Below are 12,650 nucleotides of genomic sequence, written 5' to 3' on the forward strand. Positions count from 1 at the left end.
CTTACTACTGCCAGTTCTTCTTAGTGCCCAGGATTTTAAGGAATGTGGGCAGAGTATGGAGAAGATGACAAAAAGGTGCAAAAGATGAAGAAATTGAAGAATTTGTTTCACTTTCTCTGACTCCCAGTTTTCACCTGCTGTTAGGCAAGGCTACTGGAGGCATGGCTTTTTCCAAATTTTTGTTAGGTTTTTCTCTTTTGCAACCTACAGTCTAATAAACATAACACCAGATATCTCCTTTAAGATAACACAAGAGTGCTTCTGCCATTTCTATATATTCTCTAACTGCTCAACACTTTAAGAGAAGAAAAGTCAGAATTCTCTCTGGGATCCTGGCATATCTCTGGGGAGCCTTCTGGTACAGACATGCTGATATTCAGTAACAACCTGGAAAAGAAGATGTCATCTAGGAAGCACAGCTTGGGGAACCAGCAGCACGACTTCTGCGGCTATAAGCAGAAGTTCCCAAAGACTGTTTTAAAACTTTAATTCTACCTCTCTCTCTCTCTGTTATTTTTTTAAGGTCCTGGTGGTTACATCAATATACATGGTGTACACAGGTCTGTAAAACAAATATGCGCAGACAGCACCAGAAACAAAAGCCTGAAGGAGATTTGAATCAATATGGAACATTTACACATTATATCCACACATTCCCCACTTTAACACAAACCCAGGCAAGTCAAATTCCTTATTTGTATTGTTTTTCCCTGGGTAAATTTGTTTAATTGGTTGTGACTGGCTGTTGCCACCTCTGTTCAGGCAATCACTTCCATAATGTTTATTTTAATTAATAAAGTGGGAAAGTAAGGCAGAATAAGACATCTGGTACTAACCTAACCTTAGTGATGCATTTGGCTTTTTAAAATTGTGTATGACACAAACATCATTCTTTATTGACACAAAACTCTCCATTAACAAAGCTTCATCTATCCAATTTTACAAACATTACTTTCCTTGCCTGATAAAATGATATCTGAGAAAGAGGAGAGGGGGGAAATCCTTAGGCTATGATCTGTGAGCTTTCCTGTCTTGACAGACCACAGTCCCAGTGTCTGCAAAAAAGAGCAGAAGGGTCACAGCAAAATGTAACTTGACCTGAACTTTAACCACCAGAGGTGACATTTACTCAACTATAAAATTTAAAACTAAACAAGAACAAATAGGGAGAAAGGACTATGAGAGTGCCTTCTCCATGTTGATTTAAAACTCAAGACCATGAAAGGTCTGCTTCTTAGTTCTCTCTTACTAGAGCTTGAGCACCCATGAAGATATCTGTGAGAAAGTACTGATTTAATAAGGTAGAGTTCTTTAATTCCTGTAATACAGGACAATATTTCAACATTATTGAAAATGCAAATGGTATTAGCACTACATTTCTAAAGAAGGTATTTAATTTTTATGTGGGAAAAAAAGCTGCGTTAGGTTGACAGATCAATGAAAATATTTAATCCTGCTTATCTCCTTCAGTCAGAATTGATCCATAGACAACACCAAAACATTTTGATTCCCTTAAACTTGATCTTAAGACTGTTGCAAACACAAGCAGAACTTTATGTTTTCACACCAGTTTATACAGAAGCAGAACCTAACACTTAAAAGAGTGAATATATGTGAATATGTAATACATGTGAAAGTATGTAAGAAAGTAAATTACCTTGACCAAAATGAGCAGTTGAATAGATGTCCAGAGCCAAAATCTATGCGTCTTCAAAATCTTGAGATGAAGAGAGGAAAATCAGGGTATGCTGACTGGGTGAACTGCATGGGCAAGTGATGTATGTTTAAGCCATAAATCCCTAAGCTCCTTATTAAATTCTAGAAATTATTTTGAATGTGATTATTATAGTCCTGGCACTTTTGTTGAGATGGTATGATGACCAACACAGTGTTGCAAGATAAAAGATTGCTTGGTTATTGTACATTATTCAAAAAGATTTCTTTGTTTTAACACTGTTGTATCACAGAACTGTGTACATCCATTTTATGTGTAGGCTTGACTCCTTCTTGAAATACAGGATTTCAACATATTGCATTATCATTAAAATAGGTGGAGATTGTTAATATGACATACGTTGACTGTCCAAAATTCAAAGAACAGCATTCACCTCTGATAAAATCTCATGGTTTTGAGAGCATTACCACCACCACTGAGCTGAATAAACTAGAAATATCTAAAGATGGTAATTATTCCTCCTTGCCTCCGCAGAGGCAACACTGTCTGTCCTTGTGCCATCGAAACAGCATATATCATGCATTTAAAACAGATACCAAATTGACAAGAAATAGAATAGAATACTTAGAAATTCTTACAAGAAAGCACTCAAATGAACCAAGTGAAATTTTGCAATCTACAGCAAATACCTTAACATTTGTGTCTGTATACAAAAGAAAAACAACCCTAAAACAATATCACTAGTTTTCTCTCCTAGGGGTGATGACTAACAAATCTTTCTTTTTGTTTTGACAGTTCTTTAATACTTCACAATTTTTGGTTTCTCAGGCTGGGTGTGCTCTGCAAAATAGCAAGACTTTACTCATAATTTTACAAATGACATCAAAACTTGAAGGTTTGACAAGGAAGTAACTTGCATGAAAAGAAGAAAAAATGGTATAACCATGCTACATACACACAAAAGTACTTTTAAAAAAAATGCCTAACTCTAAAGACACTTCTGTTTTCATTTTATGCTTGAAGCAAAGATGTGTTTGATACTAGAAGCATCTTCTACATGCTATTGAAATTCCTTGCTGAAAAAGAATATAAATCATTAATGAAAATTGCAGGGTATCAGTTTCCTGTTGCAGTTGGCTGTCTGCTAAGTTGGCAGCGAGACAGTGGCCTGCAGAGCTGCAGGCATATGTCTCATGTTAAAAAAAGAAAAAAAAATACTTCATGTTATAAACACTTCAATGAAAATTACTATCCAGTTTGGAACCAACTGAGAGCAGGTGTTGAAGACAAAATAAACAGACAACATATGAAAGATAAAAAAAAATCCTCAATGCCACTGGCCTTCTATTGGGATTGTCTTCTACCATAGATTTTAATGTACATCATGAAATCTAAATAAAATATACCTGCATGTGTAGAAAGCAACCAGATTTTCTCCTGTTTAGGACCATAGCTTTTTAACAGTGATACTTAAGTTATGCCTGAGATTTTTAAAACCTATAAAAATATGCCTATGCAAATTTAGATATAAATGAATCCAGAAAACTACTGCAATTTGCCTTTCAAACAATTCACTAGAAACTCTTCCATGTTTCCCAGCTGAAAAATAGGCCAGGAATCCACCCAAGCAGTGACACAAAGCCTGCAGTCAATTGATTGGGCTGACTCATCTTCCACTTGCAATGCACAGATTTTGAAGAGGAATGGGAAAACCCTTTAGAAAGGTCACAGCAGAAAGGTACTGTGGTCTTGGAGAGCTCAAGGATCCTAAGGAGAGCTGATAAAATTTAGGATATGTGCATCTGCAAAGTCAGTGGCTAAAGCAGAGCAGGTCATGGCTTCAGTGCATACCTAATTTCTCCTTGTTTTTGCAGAGATCACAAAAATCTCCATGAATTCTTCTGACTGTTGTGTAAATCAGATAAATATCTCGGGATATGTGAAGTGACTTTTTTATTCCCAATGTCTCTGTTACCATGAAGCAAAGGAGCGTTGCAGCAGTGGCAGCATCTCAGGATTAATCAAACTGCAGGTGCTCCCTAAGCAGCCCCCCTTCAGCTGGTCAGACAGCGGCTTTGCTCGTGTCTTCCCAGTGCTCCTGGGAGGGTGAAAGTCAGATCCACCACCATCTGGGACTGCTGGACCACAATGCCTTCCCCTGGATCATCTCCAAAACACACCGAGAAATAGAGATACCAGGAGGTCATTTTACACACAGTCTGAGAGGGGTATTTTAGGTGTCTGTAGAATCAGCTGGGGCAACAGGAAAAAAGGCTTCCTGAACATCCAACTTTCATTTCAGAACTGGGAAGAAAACGATCTGGATTTTCTCTAGCTGCAGTAATAATGCCTGCATGGTTGCATGATGAAACTACTTAGCTCTAACAACAGAGACTACATTTTGTTGCCTAACCCAAATGGGAAAACTCATTCCAGCAGGAGTCTACATGTTGCCATTAATGTGTTCCATTTTATTTCAAGTCATGATTATTTTTTCCCATCAGTTCTGCTGCAAAACTCACAGGTTACTTGGAAATAACCTAGTAGGCAAGGAAGGGGGTGGGTTAGCCTTCCACTGAACTAGTACAAACTTTACAGAAAACACTAGTTTTCTGTAAAAGCATGGAAACTTTAAAATCACTCAGAATTCACTCTTGGATTTTATGTTTTAGACAATGATTTATTTTTCTGTATGAATAAAAAAACCACTACCAGACACCTGAGCTATACCTCTATTGTTAAGCTGGGAAAACTCTCTCCTACTCAAAACAAGTCTAAAGGGGATACAGTATAACTTCAGCCAATTTCTTACCTACTTACCCCCCCATAATACAGCCAGGTGTGGGAAATCGTTGCTCCAAACCAGTAGTGAAGTGAAGTGAAGACCATGACCAAACAAAAGTGCATATGTCTGTCCTCTGAGAGAACTGCCTGTCTCTGTCCAGGAATGTAAATGTTTTTTGCAAAACCAGGAGTGATTTTAGGATTAATGATACTTAGGCCACACTGGCATTAGCATGTAACTTCATTAATATGAAACATATCCCCCAAAACATCATGTGCTGAGGACAAGCAGAATCAGTCGAGAAGTGTCTAATCCACTATGGCAATGCCTACACTCCACAGAATCAAGGGATCACAGAATGATTTGAGTTGGAAGGAACCCTCTAGTTCCAACCCCTTTGCCATAGGCAAGGAATCCTCCACTGGCCCATTACCTTTACTCTGTTCTTTCCAATTTAACCCAAATCTATGAGAAAAGAGGAAGAAATAGCATCCATCCTCTCCCCCCACAACCAAAGACTCAGATCTATCTCCAGACAAATAAAAGATAAAGAGACTTATGATTCCCAGTCCCTAGAATCATACACAGGTCAAAAAGGGTACAATACAGACTTCAGACAGCTTGTATTTCCTTTATGCAAGACTCTAGACATTAAAAGAACTCTGCATTTCCACTTTCGTCTTTACCTAAAGATTTCTCAGTTTGCTTACCACCCCCCCCCCCCATTATATAACACACAGAATTTAGAAAAAGTAGGAGAAAGATCCAGAAATCCATTTTGTGATTAAAAATTCCAGCAGTTCCTGGTGCAAAAGAATTCCTGTTACACCTGTGCTCAAGAGGATGCAACTGATAGAGCCCTATCAGGTGAAAGTTACTGCACATGGGCAGCACAGCCAGCTGCCTGTGCTGGGCCTGGGCTGGCGTCCTCAGAGAACACCATGGAAGGCAGATCTCTGCAAAGCTCCCACAGAGACTTGCAGATGAAAAACAGAGAATGGCGCAGCTGAAAAAATAGATTTCTTTTATTGCTTTGTGGCTCTATTAGCATTACTTTTGCAGACGTTTGCATTCGCACACAGCTCTTCGCAGACATTTAGAAAACTAGATGAACGGATAAGATAATAAAATAAATATGCTATTTTGCAGCGGGGTTTTTTTCAAGCAGCTGCCAAAAAGCCCCACCCCTAAAGCTCCCAAACCTAGCATTCTGGGAAAAGCATCATTTTCCATTATGCTCTGGTCTATGTTTTTCCCCCTCCAATTTGTAACATTCTGCTGGAATCAGTGATGAAAAACATATGTTTGAGGTAAATTACACCCAGGAGAAATCTTGGAACTGTTACATTCAGTTTTATTACCCAAGGCATTAGGATACTCTAGCACAACAATTATTATTTAACAGTTCCATCAAACAAGACACTGCTAATGTACTTTTATAATACTATGCATGAAAAAATTAGTATTGTATTTCTTAAAACTCAATGTGTGATTAATGCACTGCATTTTCATTTCATTTAACAGTTCCAGGATATTTTTTAGTGCTTCAATGAAACAAGGCGTTACATAAATGCAGAATGCTATTGTACAAATATTTGGGAAAACATATGTTCAGGCAAGAGTAAGGTTGAGTATGCTAACACTCAACAGCCAGGAAATTGGAAGGGCTTGTGCTTCTTACACAATGTAAGCTTGTGCAAGTGCTGCATCTTTCCCGTATTCTGCAGGGGGCTGTAACCTAGAGTGCCTTAGGGTAACCCAGTGTGGCCAATGGGATAGACAGGCCATGTCTCTGACAATTGCGTTCCACTGCTGCAAATATTAGTCCAATTTCACTAGGTAACACCAAATATCACAAATATCCCCTGTGCACCTGTGGGCTGCCTCTTTTGGGGGAGATTTGCACTAGCTCTGTGAGATAGTCACGTAACTGGAGATTTCCTATAGGCATGGACTCACACAAGCATCAATAAGTTTACATTTAACAAGTATAATAGGAATACAAGATAACTCAAATAAACCTGACTATTACTTTAATTGATAATTTGATCTTAAAAGACAAGTCTTCTAAAGCTTTTAAAAGATTTTGCATTGTATTTCTCAAGTGCTTCTATGGGAACAACAAATAAAACCAAGAAAAATGTGTACTTGTTAAGACTGCACAACTTCCTTGCTTTGCAGAGAAGAAGAAAGCGAAAGACTGAGGCAGCAGCTCAGAGCCACAGCTAAAATATAGCTTTTAATTTCAATTTCAATTTCAATCAACCACAGAGCCTTAGTACAGTGTTGGGCCCAAGCTAAAAACATCAGGCACCAGGTGTATCAGGAAGCAGAGAACAAAGTCCCCCCTGTTCAAAGACATAATACCTCAAAATGCCTCAAAATGTAATTTAATGACTTTCTGCTTCATGTTCCAAAATGAGTCATAAAGCTGAAAGAACCAATCCATTTCACAACTGCAAACTGAGAGCCAGAGAAAGTAACTTGCTGAATAACATAAGAGTCTCAATTACTTTATTAGTACTTCTTCCTCAGGTGAAGAATAACTGAAGCTATATTGTTCTAGTTCTCCATGCTGCTCAGTCCATACAGTGAATGTAGCCATGGCTCATAGAAAATACACTATGTAATCATGAAATAGAGGACTGTGCTACAGTGCACTCAGGAGTCAAATGATGGTTACATGGGAAAATTATTTACTGGCATTTCTCAACTTGGAAATGCTTGGATTTGCAGCCTACGTATTGTTACTTCTGTGTGCCTTTTTTTACAGGCAACAGTAAATTTTGCTATCTTTAGCTATAACTCTAGCTGTCCAATCATAGATTACTAGCAGGGTCTGAAACTTCAACATGGAGGTGAGGAATAAGCCAGCAGGAAGTGTCTCTCAAATCCACCCAGTGCCACTAGCTGGCACAGGTTTCTCTCATGATATATCCCATTTAACGTTTTTCCTATTACTTACCTTGATGGACAGGTGAAAAATAAAAGACCATGAGCATTTTACTGTGTTCTGATCACAAATGAATAAATAATTCTAAACATCACTGAAATTTATTTTAGTCTAATTAACTTTTGTGGCCCTTCAAAAACAAAAAAAAAAATTTTTCTTGGTTCTGACTTAAAAGTACTAGAAGAAACCACTGAAGTTGTGAGGGAAGCACCATTTGGTGGACAAGATGTGCAGTACATATTGAAAAACAGGAAGGCAAAAGCCTACAAGAAGCCTGGAACATTGTGGGCACTACGGCCAGGAGTATTAAAATAACACCACAGTGCAAATATGATGGAGTGACCCCATTCCTACCCTCAGTCTTTTAACTTTTGCACTATTTTACACTCAAAGCAACAGCAGACCATTGAGACAACACCTGTATTTTGAATGAGACGTGTCCACAGGGAATAGTACCAGAATAACCAACAGCAGGTTGGCTGGCCCCTTAGGCCCATTCTTGGCAAATGCTTTCTATTGTAAGCTCCTCACAACATCTTGATTTATGCTCATATGCACCTCACCTAAAAGATGACCTGGTCAGTGACCTACTCAATATCACTAAATATTGAGAAAACTGATAGCAGAAAGTGAGATCCCCTCTGCCATGCTAGGCCACCCCTGAGCCACAGCTCATTCATTTAAAATTAAATTTTTAACAATTAGTTTTTTCTAAAATGTGATACCAGCAACAAGGGGATAGGGCTTTCCTATTCTATGAGTGCTCATCTGAAAAAAGGCTTAGCATGCTATTTTTGAAGGCTAATATTCATGTTGTTTCAGCAAAAAGCTCAATGTTGGTTTTAGGCACATTTCTTCTTTTATGCCAGACAAGCCAGCTCCTCATATTCACACAGCAACTGTGGTTCACTGAACATGTTTCCAGGATTAATTCTGACTTCCCAGGGTCAACTTTACACCAATCAATGAAAGAAATTGTGGAAAAGATTACCTTACGAAAACACGAAAACTTAGCCAACCTTTAACAAAAAGAACAACTTGTAGAGCTTTCATCAGACTCAGCATTCTTCAAGGACAGCCTGTCAGCATTTGGCATATATGAACACAGGAGATGGAACAAATCTACAGGAAATCCTTGTGCTTACTCATGTACTCTCAGCACCACAGACAAGTCAAGCCATTTTTATACATTTCTCCCAGTTCACAAGTTCCCAGACATCCAATTTCTCACCACACAAGCAGAATATTACCTGTAATTTTCTGCAACAAAGGAGATGGCTCTGGCTCGTCACAAATTGCCTTGACAAGGGCCTTTTTCACCTTTTCTTCAGCTGTGTCCAGCTCTTTTCCACATTTGATTTCTCCAACCACAGAATATATGTATATCAGCAAAACAAGGAAGTCCTCACAGGCATAATCATCTTTTGTCCTTTCATTGTAGGACTTGATCATTGGCAATAACTGGTTCAAAACACTGGGCATTTCTGACTCGCCAATAGTCTGAAAAATAGAAGGAAGATTGTGTCAGATTGCCTCCATAGTACTTGTAAGTTAGGACCAGACATACTCCTATGGCACATCATTCAATATTCACATTTTCAGTAGTCAGTAGATGGTGATGTGATTTATTTGCTGCTCAGACAGTGAATTTATTAGTTGTCTACAGGTTTGTTTTTTTTTCCTTAGGGATTCATGATAGCAACATTATAGCACTTAAGTCTTATGATTATATCTTCTCCAAGTACCAGTATGATTGAGAGGATGAGAGCATCCATCCCTTGGTTTGGGTAGAAATGGTACAAAGCACAAGGTCAAACACTTCCTCTAAATTTTAGACTTCATCCTCTGGTCTGATTTTGTACATGAGCAGGTGGTTCAAAGCCCAGCTTCCACTGACTTGCTGAAATCCACATCTTGCAACACCAGGGCTGGCATTTAGATCCATTGTGCAGGTCTCTGCCACTCAGAGCAGGCCAGTGACTACTTGTACCATGAAACTGCCACCCTCACTGTCCACAAACACCTGTGGATGAAACTTCTACATGCTAGTTTTCTGCTTTGGCTTAGCTGGGAAGTGAGCAGCAGGATCAGGTGAGAGCTGGGAACACTGCAAGGCAAAGAGGAGGAACACTCTACTCTGCCCTTGTATGGGGAGGAAGATGTGGGAGGAGAGGAGAACAGTGGTTCTGCTCCTGGTGGTAGCGATTGCTCAGATCCATCCAGGAGGTCTCCCACAACACCAGTACCCTGCCCCTTGTCCTGTGATCACCTAAAAGATCCCACTGTGAAAACCTGTGGGTCAGTTCATAGTGTACAGTGAAATATCAAATCTCTTGTAATCCAAGAAGTCTGCAAACATTTATTCTTAGTTGCTGCTACAGTAACTTCACACAGACTAGTCATGGTAAATAGGCACCACAGCTAATAATATACCCCTTAAATTGATTCACAATAAGTTAATAAAATACAAATCAAACATACTAGGAAGAGACACAAGTTTATACAATAGCAAGACCATGCAATATCTTTAGGAACACAGAAACTGAAAGTTTTATCTCCTGGTGTACTCCATACAAGACTTCAGGGGGTCTGGTTGTATTTTTAGTTGTTCTTTGTCAGTGTCAGAAACACTAACAAGCATTGCATAAACTGTCATTTTTATATCTACACTGATCCATTTTTATACCTACATTGATCACAGATCTCAATCATTAAGAAAGCATGAATTACTTAAGTTCCAATAAACTTTTTTCCAGGCTGTGCTATAAGAAACTACCCTTCTGTTGACTTTTGCACCCCACCCTGCTCTTGACATAGAGTTTTTGCCATGCACCCATCTTTCCTGGGACTTCAGTGTGGTCAGGTGTTAGGTTTCCATTTCAATACATACATTGGACAAGAATTTTCTAACTATCCACTAAACCTAACAGTAAGTGCAACTGCAGACTTGAAGCAGTAAATTACAAAGCTGCAGTGGTCAAAAGCATGTGGAAGTCAAGAACGAACATTCTGAAATCCAGGAGAGGTTGGTACCCTCTTTGTTTAGGCAAGGAGTGCTAAATCATGTACACAGTAAGTCCAAGCACTGCTCCACCCAGGAAGCAAATCTATGGTGTTTGTCACCAGTTTGGCACGTGCTGGTAGCTGGGCAAGGCTGTTTGATAACTGGACTTCAACTCAGCCTTGCCTTAGTTCAGTATTACCTCTTCTCTTCTAGAAAAGTGACACAAATAAATTCTCATCTGGATGCCAGTACAATAAATAACAGACCTTTCAGATCCTAAGATGGAAAAAGACAAAGCTTCAGGGAATTCAAAGGTATGCATCTATCATAATGAAGTCATCTGCAATGAACAAAAGCCTAATCAGCCCTAAAAATCTAAGAAATCAAGATACACCTACACTGGAGTTATTCTGGAATAGATGATGAATTTCAGTCTATGTTAACCTGAATTCATTTTTATGAAGAGGCAAGACCTATGCCAGGTATTACTGAACATCATCTACTATCTACTAGTGCATCATCTATTCCCCTCCTCCCCTCCCAACACACAAACTCTACTTCACTCCATCTCTAAACATGCCGTAGTACGCTGCTACAGATGAGTTTTTGAAAAAGTTGTATTTTGCACGCACGGATTATCCACAGGCACGGAGCACTGAGGATGTATGGTTGTATAGAACAGTAAGCAAACAGCTCCTGCTTGAGGATTGTAGCTCTTGCAAGTACACGTGTACAGCATCTTTGGCAAACTTTCAAACATACATGATTAAAAAAAAAAAAAAGTCTAAACTTTCAGGGTGATTTACTGTAGGACAGGCTAAAACTCAACAACTTCAAGTAACAATTGCCACCTCTTATCTTCAAAGTAAAAATGAAAGAGGAAAAAAATTAAAGAGCTGTAATAAACCATTAACTTCACAATGCACGTAGGGTCTTTCTGGGGTATGAACTTTTCTGGAATGTTTCTCCCCTTATCTCTTGGGAAATGGCACCGCAGAGGACTTCAAATGGAACTTCCAAGTTTCAGAGGCTATTTTGTCCAAACAGGCCAGTTGGACTGGACTGTGCACAAAAAAAAAGGGACTCACAAGCTCACTGCAGAGCATGGCTCCACAGGGAGCTGGGAAATTTGCCGCAAACAAAATCCACTGGCAGATTGTCATTATCTGGCCACCTCCAGTGATTTAGAGGCTCCCTGCACCAGCTAACAATCAATCAATTACCCTGATTGAACAGCCCTAGAACACAAGTTTTAAAAACCTAACTACCCATGACCCAAATTTCCTGCTGGTTATGTTGGCCTCAAGTTAGCCCCATTTGTCTATCATCAAGGGAGCCAATAAAAATAATAAAAACAGGTCAATTCTGAGCTTTCCAAAGACTGTACAAAAACATTAATGCTGCTTAACGCAAGCCAGCTACAAGGCCCAAGCTCAAACACTTTCTGCTCAGTTGCATTGTTTGGACATTTTAATGCTCTAATCATATATTCTCCAGAATTCAGGGAGTTTGTGACAGATTTTTGTTGTTTTCCATCTCTTTTCTCCACACTCTTTAGTTATTTATTTTTAGAACTTAAGCAGTGTAATAATCTGATGTCCCTAAGGATAAATAAGCTGATGTCAATTTGCTGATTTTTGCAAAAAACCTAAATTTTGGCAGATGGGGGAATAGTGAAGAAAGTACAAACATTTTTGGGGGGAGGTTTAAGCACTCAACAGGACGTGCTTCAAAATCTTATTTAAAATCTTATTTATAGGATCTACAGGAATTAGGAGGAAGTGTAGTAACCCAAGAATAAATGTTTTGCAATTGTGTGAGAGGCATTATTTTCAGTATTAAAAAACCGGTAAGAATCTAAAGCCATATGTATCATTAGACTTATTTTACACAATAGAAAACAGAGTGGGTTTGGGAGGAAGAGAAGAGGAGGGTCAGAGTTTACTTGAATTAAAATGTGTACCTGACAAAACTTAAAAGATAACTGAGCACTGTAACCCCTGTGCTTCCAGCCCAGTGTCCTCAACTAGTCATTAAAAATATTAAAGCAAAAATCAACTTCAACCAAGTGGAATTTATTTTCTTTAAAATGCAGGAGGAAGGAGGAGATAAATCTTGAGAGACTATTTCACTATGTAAATATTCTAGTGGCTTTCCATTCAGGAAGCAAAACATGTTTAATTCCTTCAGAGGTCGCATGAGTTAAACAGAACTTCTTGTAACCGGAACCACA

General features: G+C 38.8%; 1 protein-coding gene across 1 annotated transcript in view; it reads right to left on the reverse strand.

Annotated features, from left to right (window-relative positions):
- Positions 1-12,650, reverse strand: part of SCFD2 (sec1 family domain containing 2) — a 190,830-nt gene that overhangs the window by 99,196 nt on the left and 78,984 nt on the right. Inside the window, exon 5 of the mRNA XM_040065280.2 lies at positions 8,664-8,913. Within this exon, the coding sequence (XP_039921214.1) occupies positions 8,664-8,913 (250 nt within the window). The remainder of the gene's footprint in view (positions 1-8,663; positions 8,914-12,650) is intronic.

Source organism: Hirundo rustica, chromosome 5 (genome assembly GCF_015227805.2).
Source record: "Hirundo rustica isolate bHirRus1 chromosome 5, bHirRus1.pri.v3, whole genome shotgun sequence".
Classification (NCBI taxonomy): domain Eukaryota; kingdom Metazoa; phylum Chordata; class Aves; order Passeriformes; family Hirundinidae; genus Hirundo; species Hirundo rustica.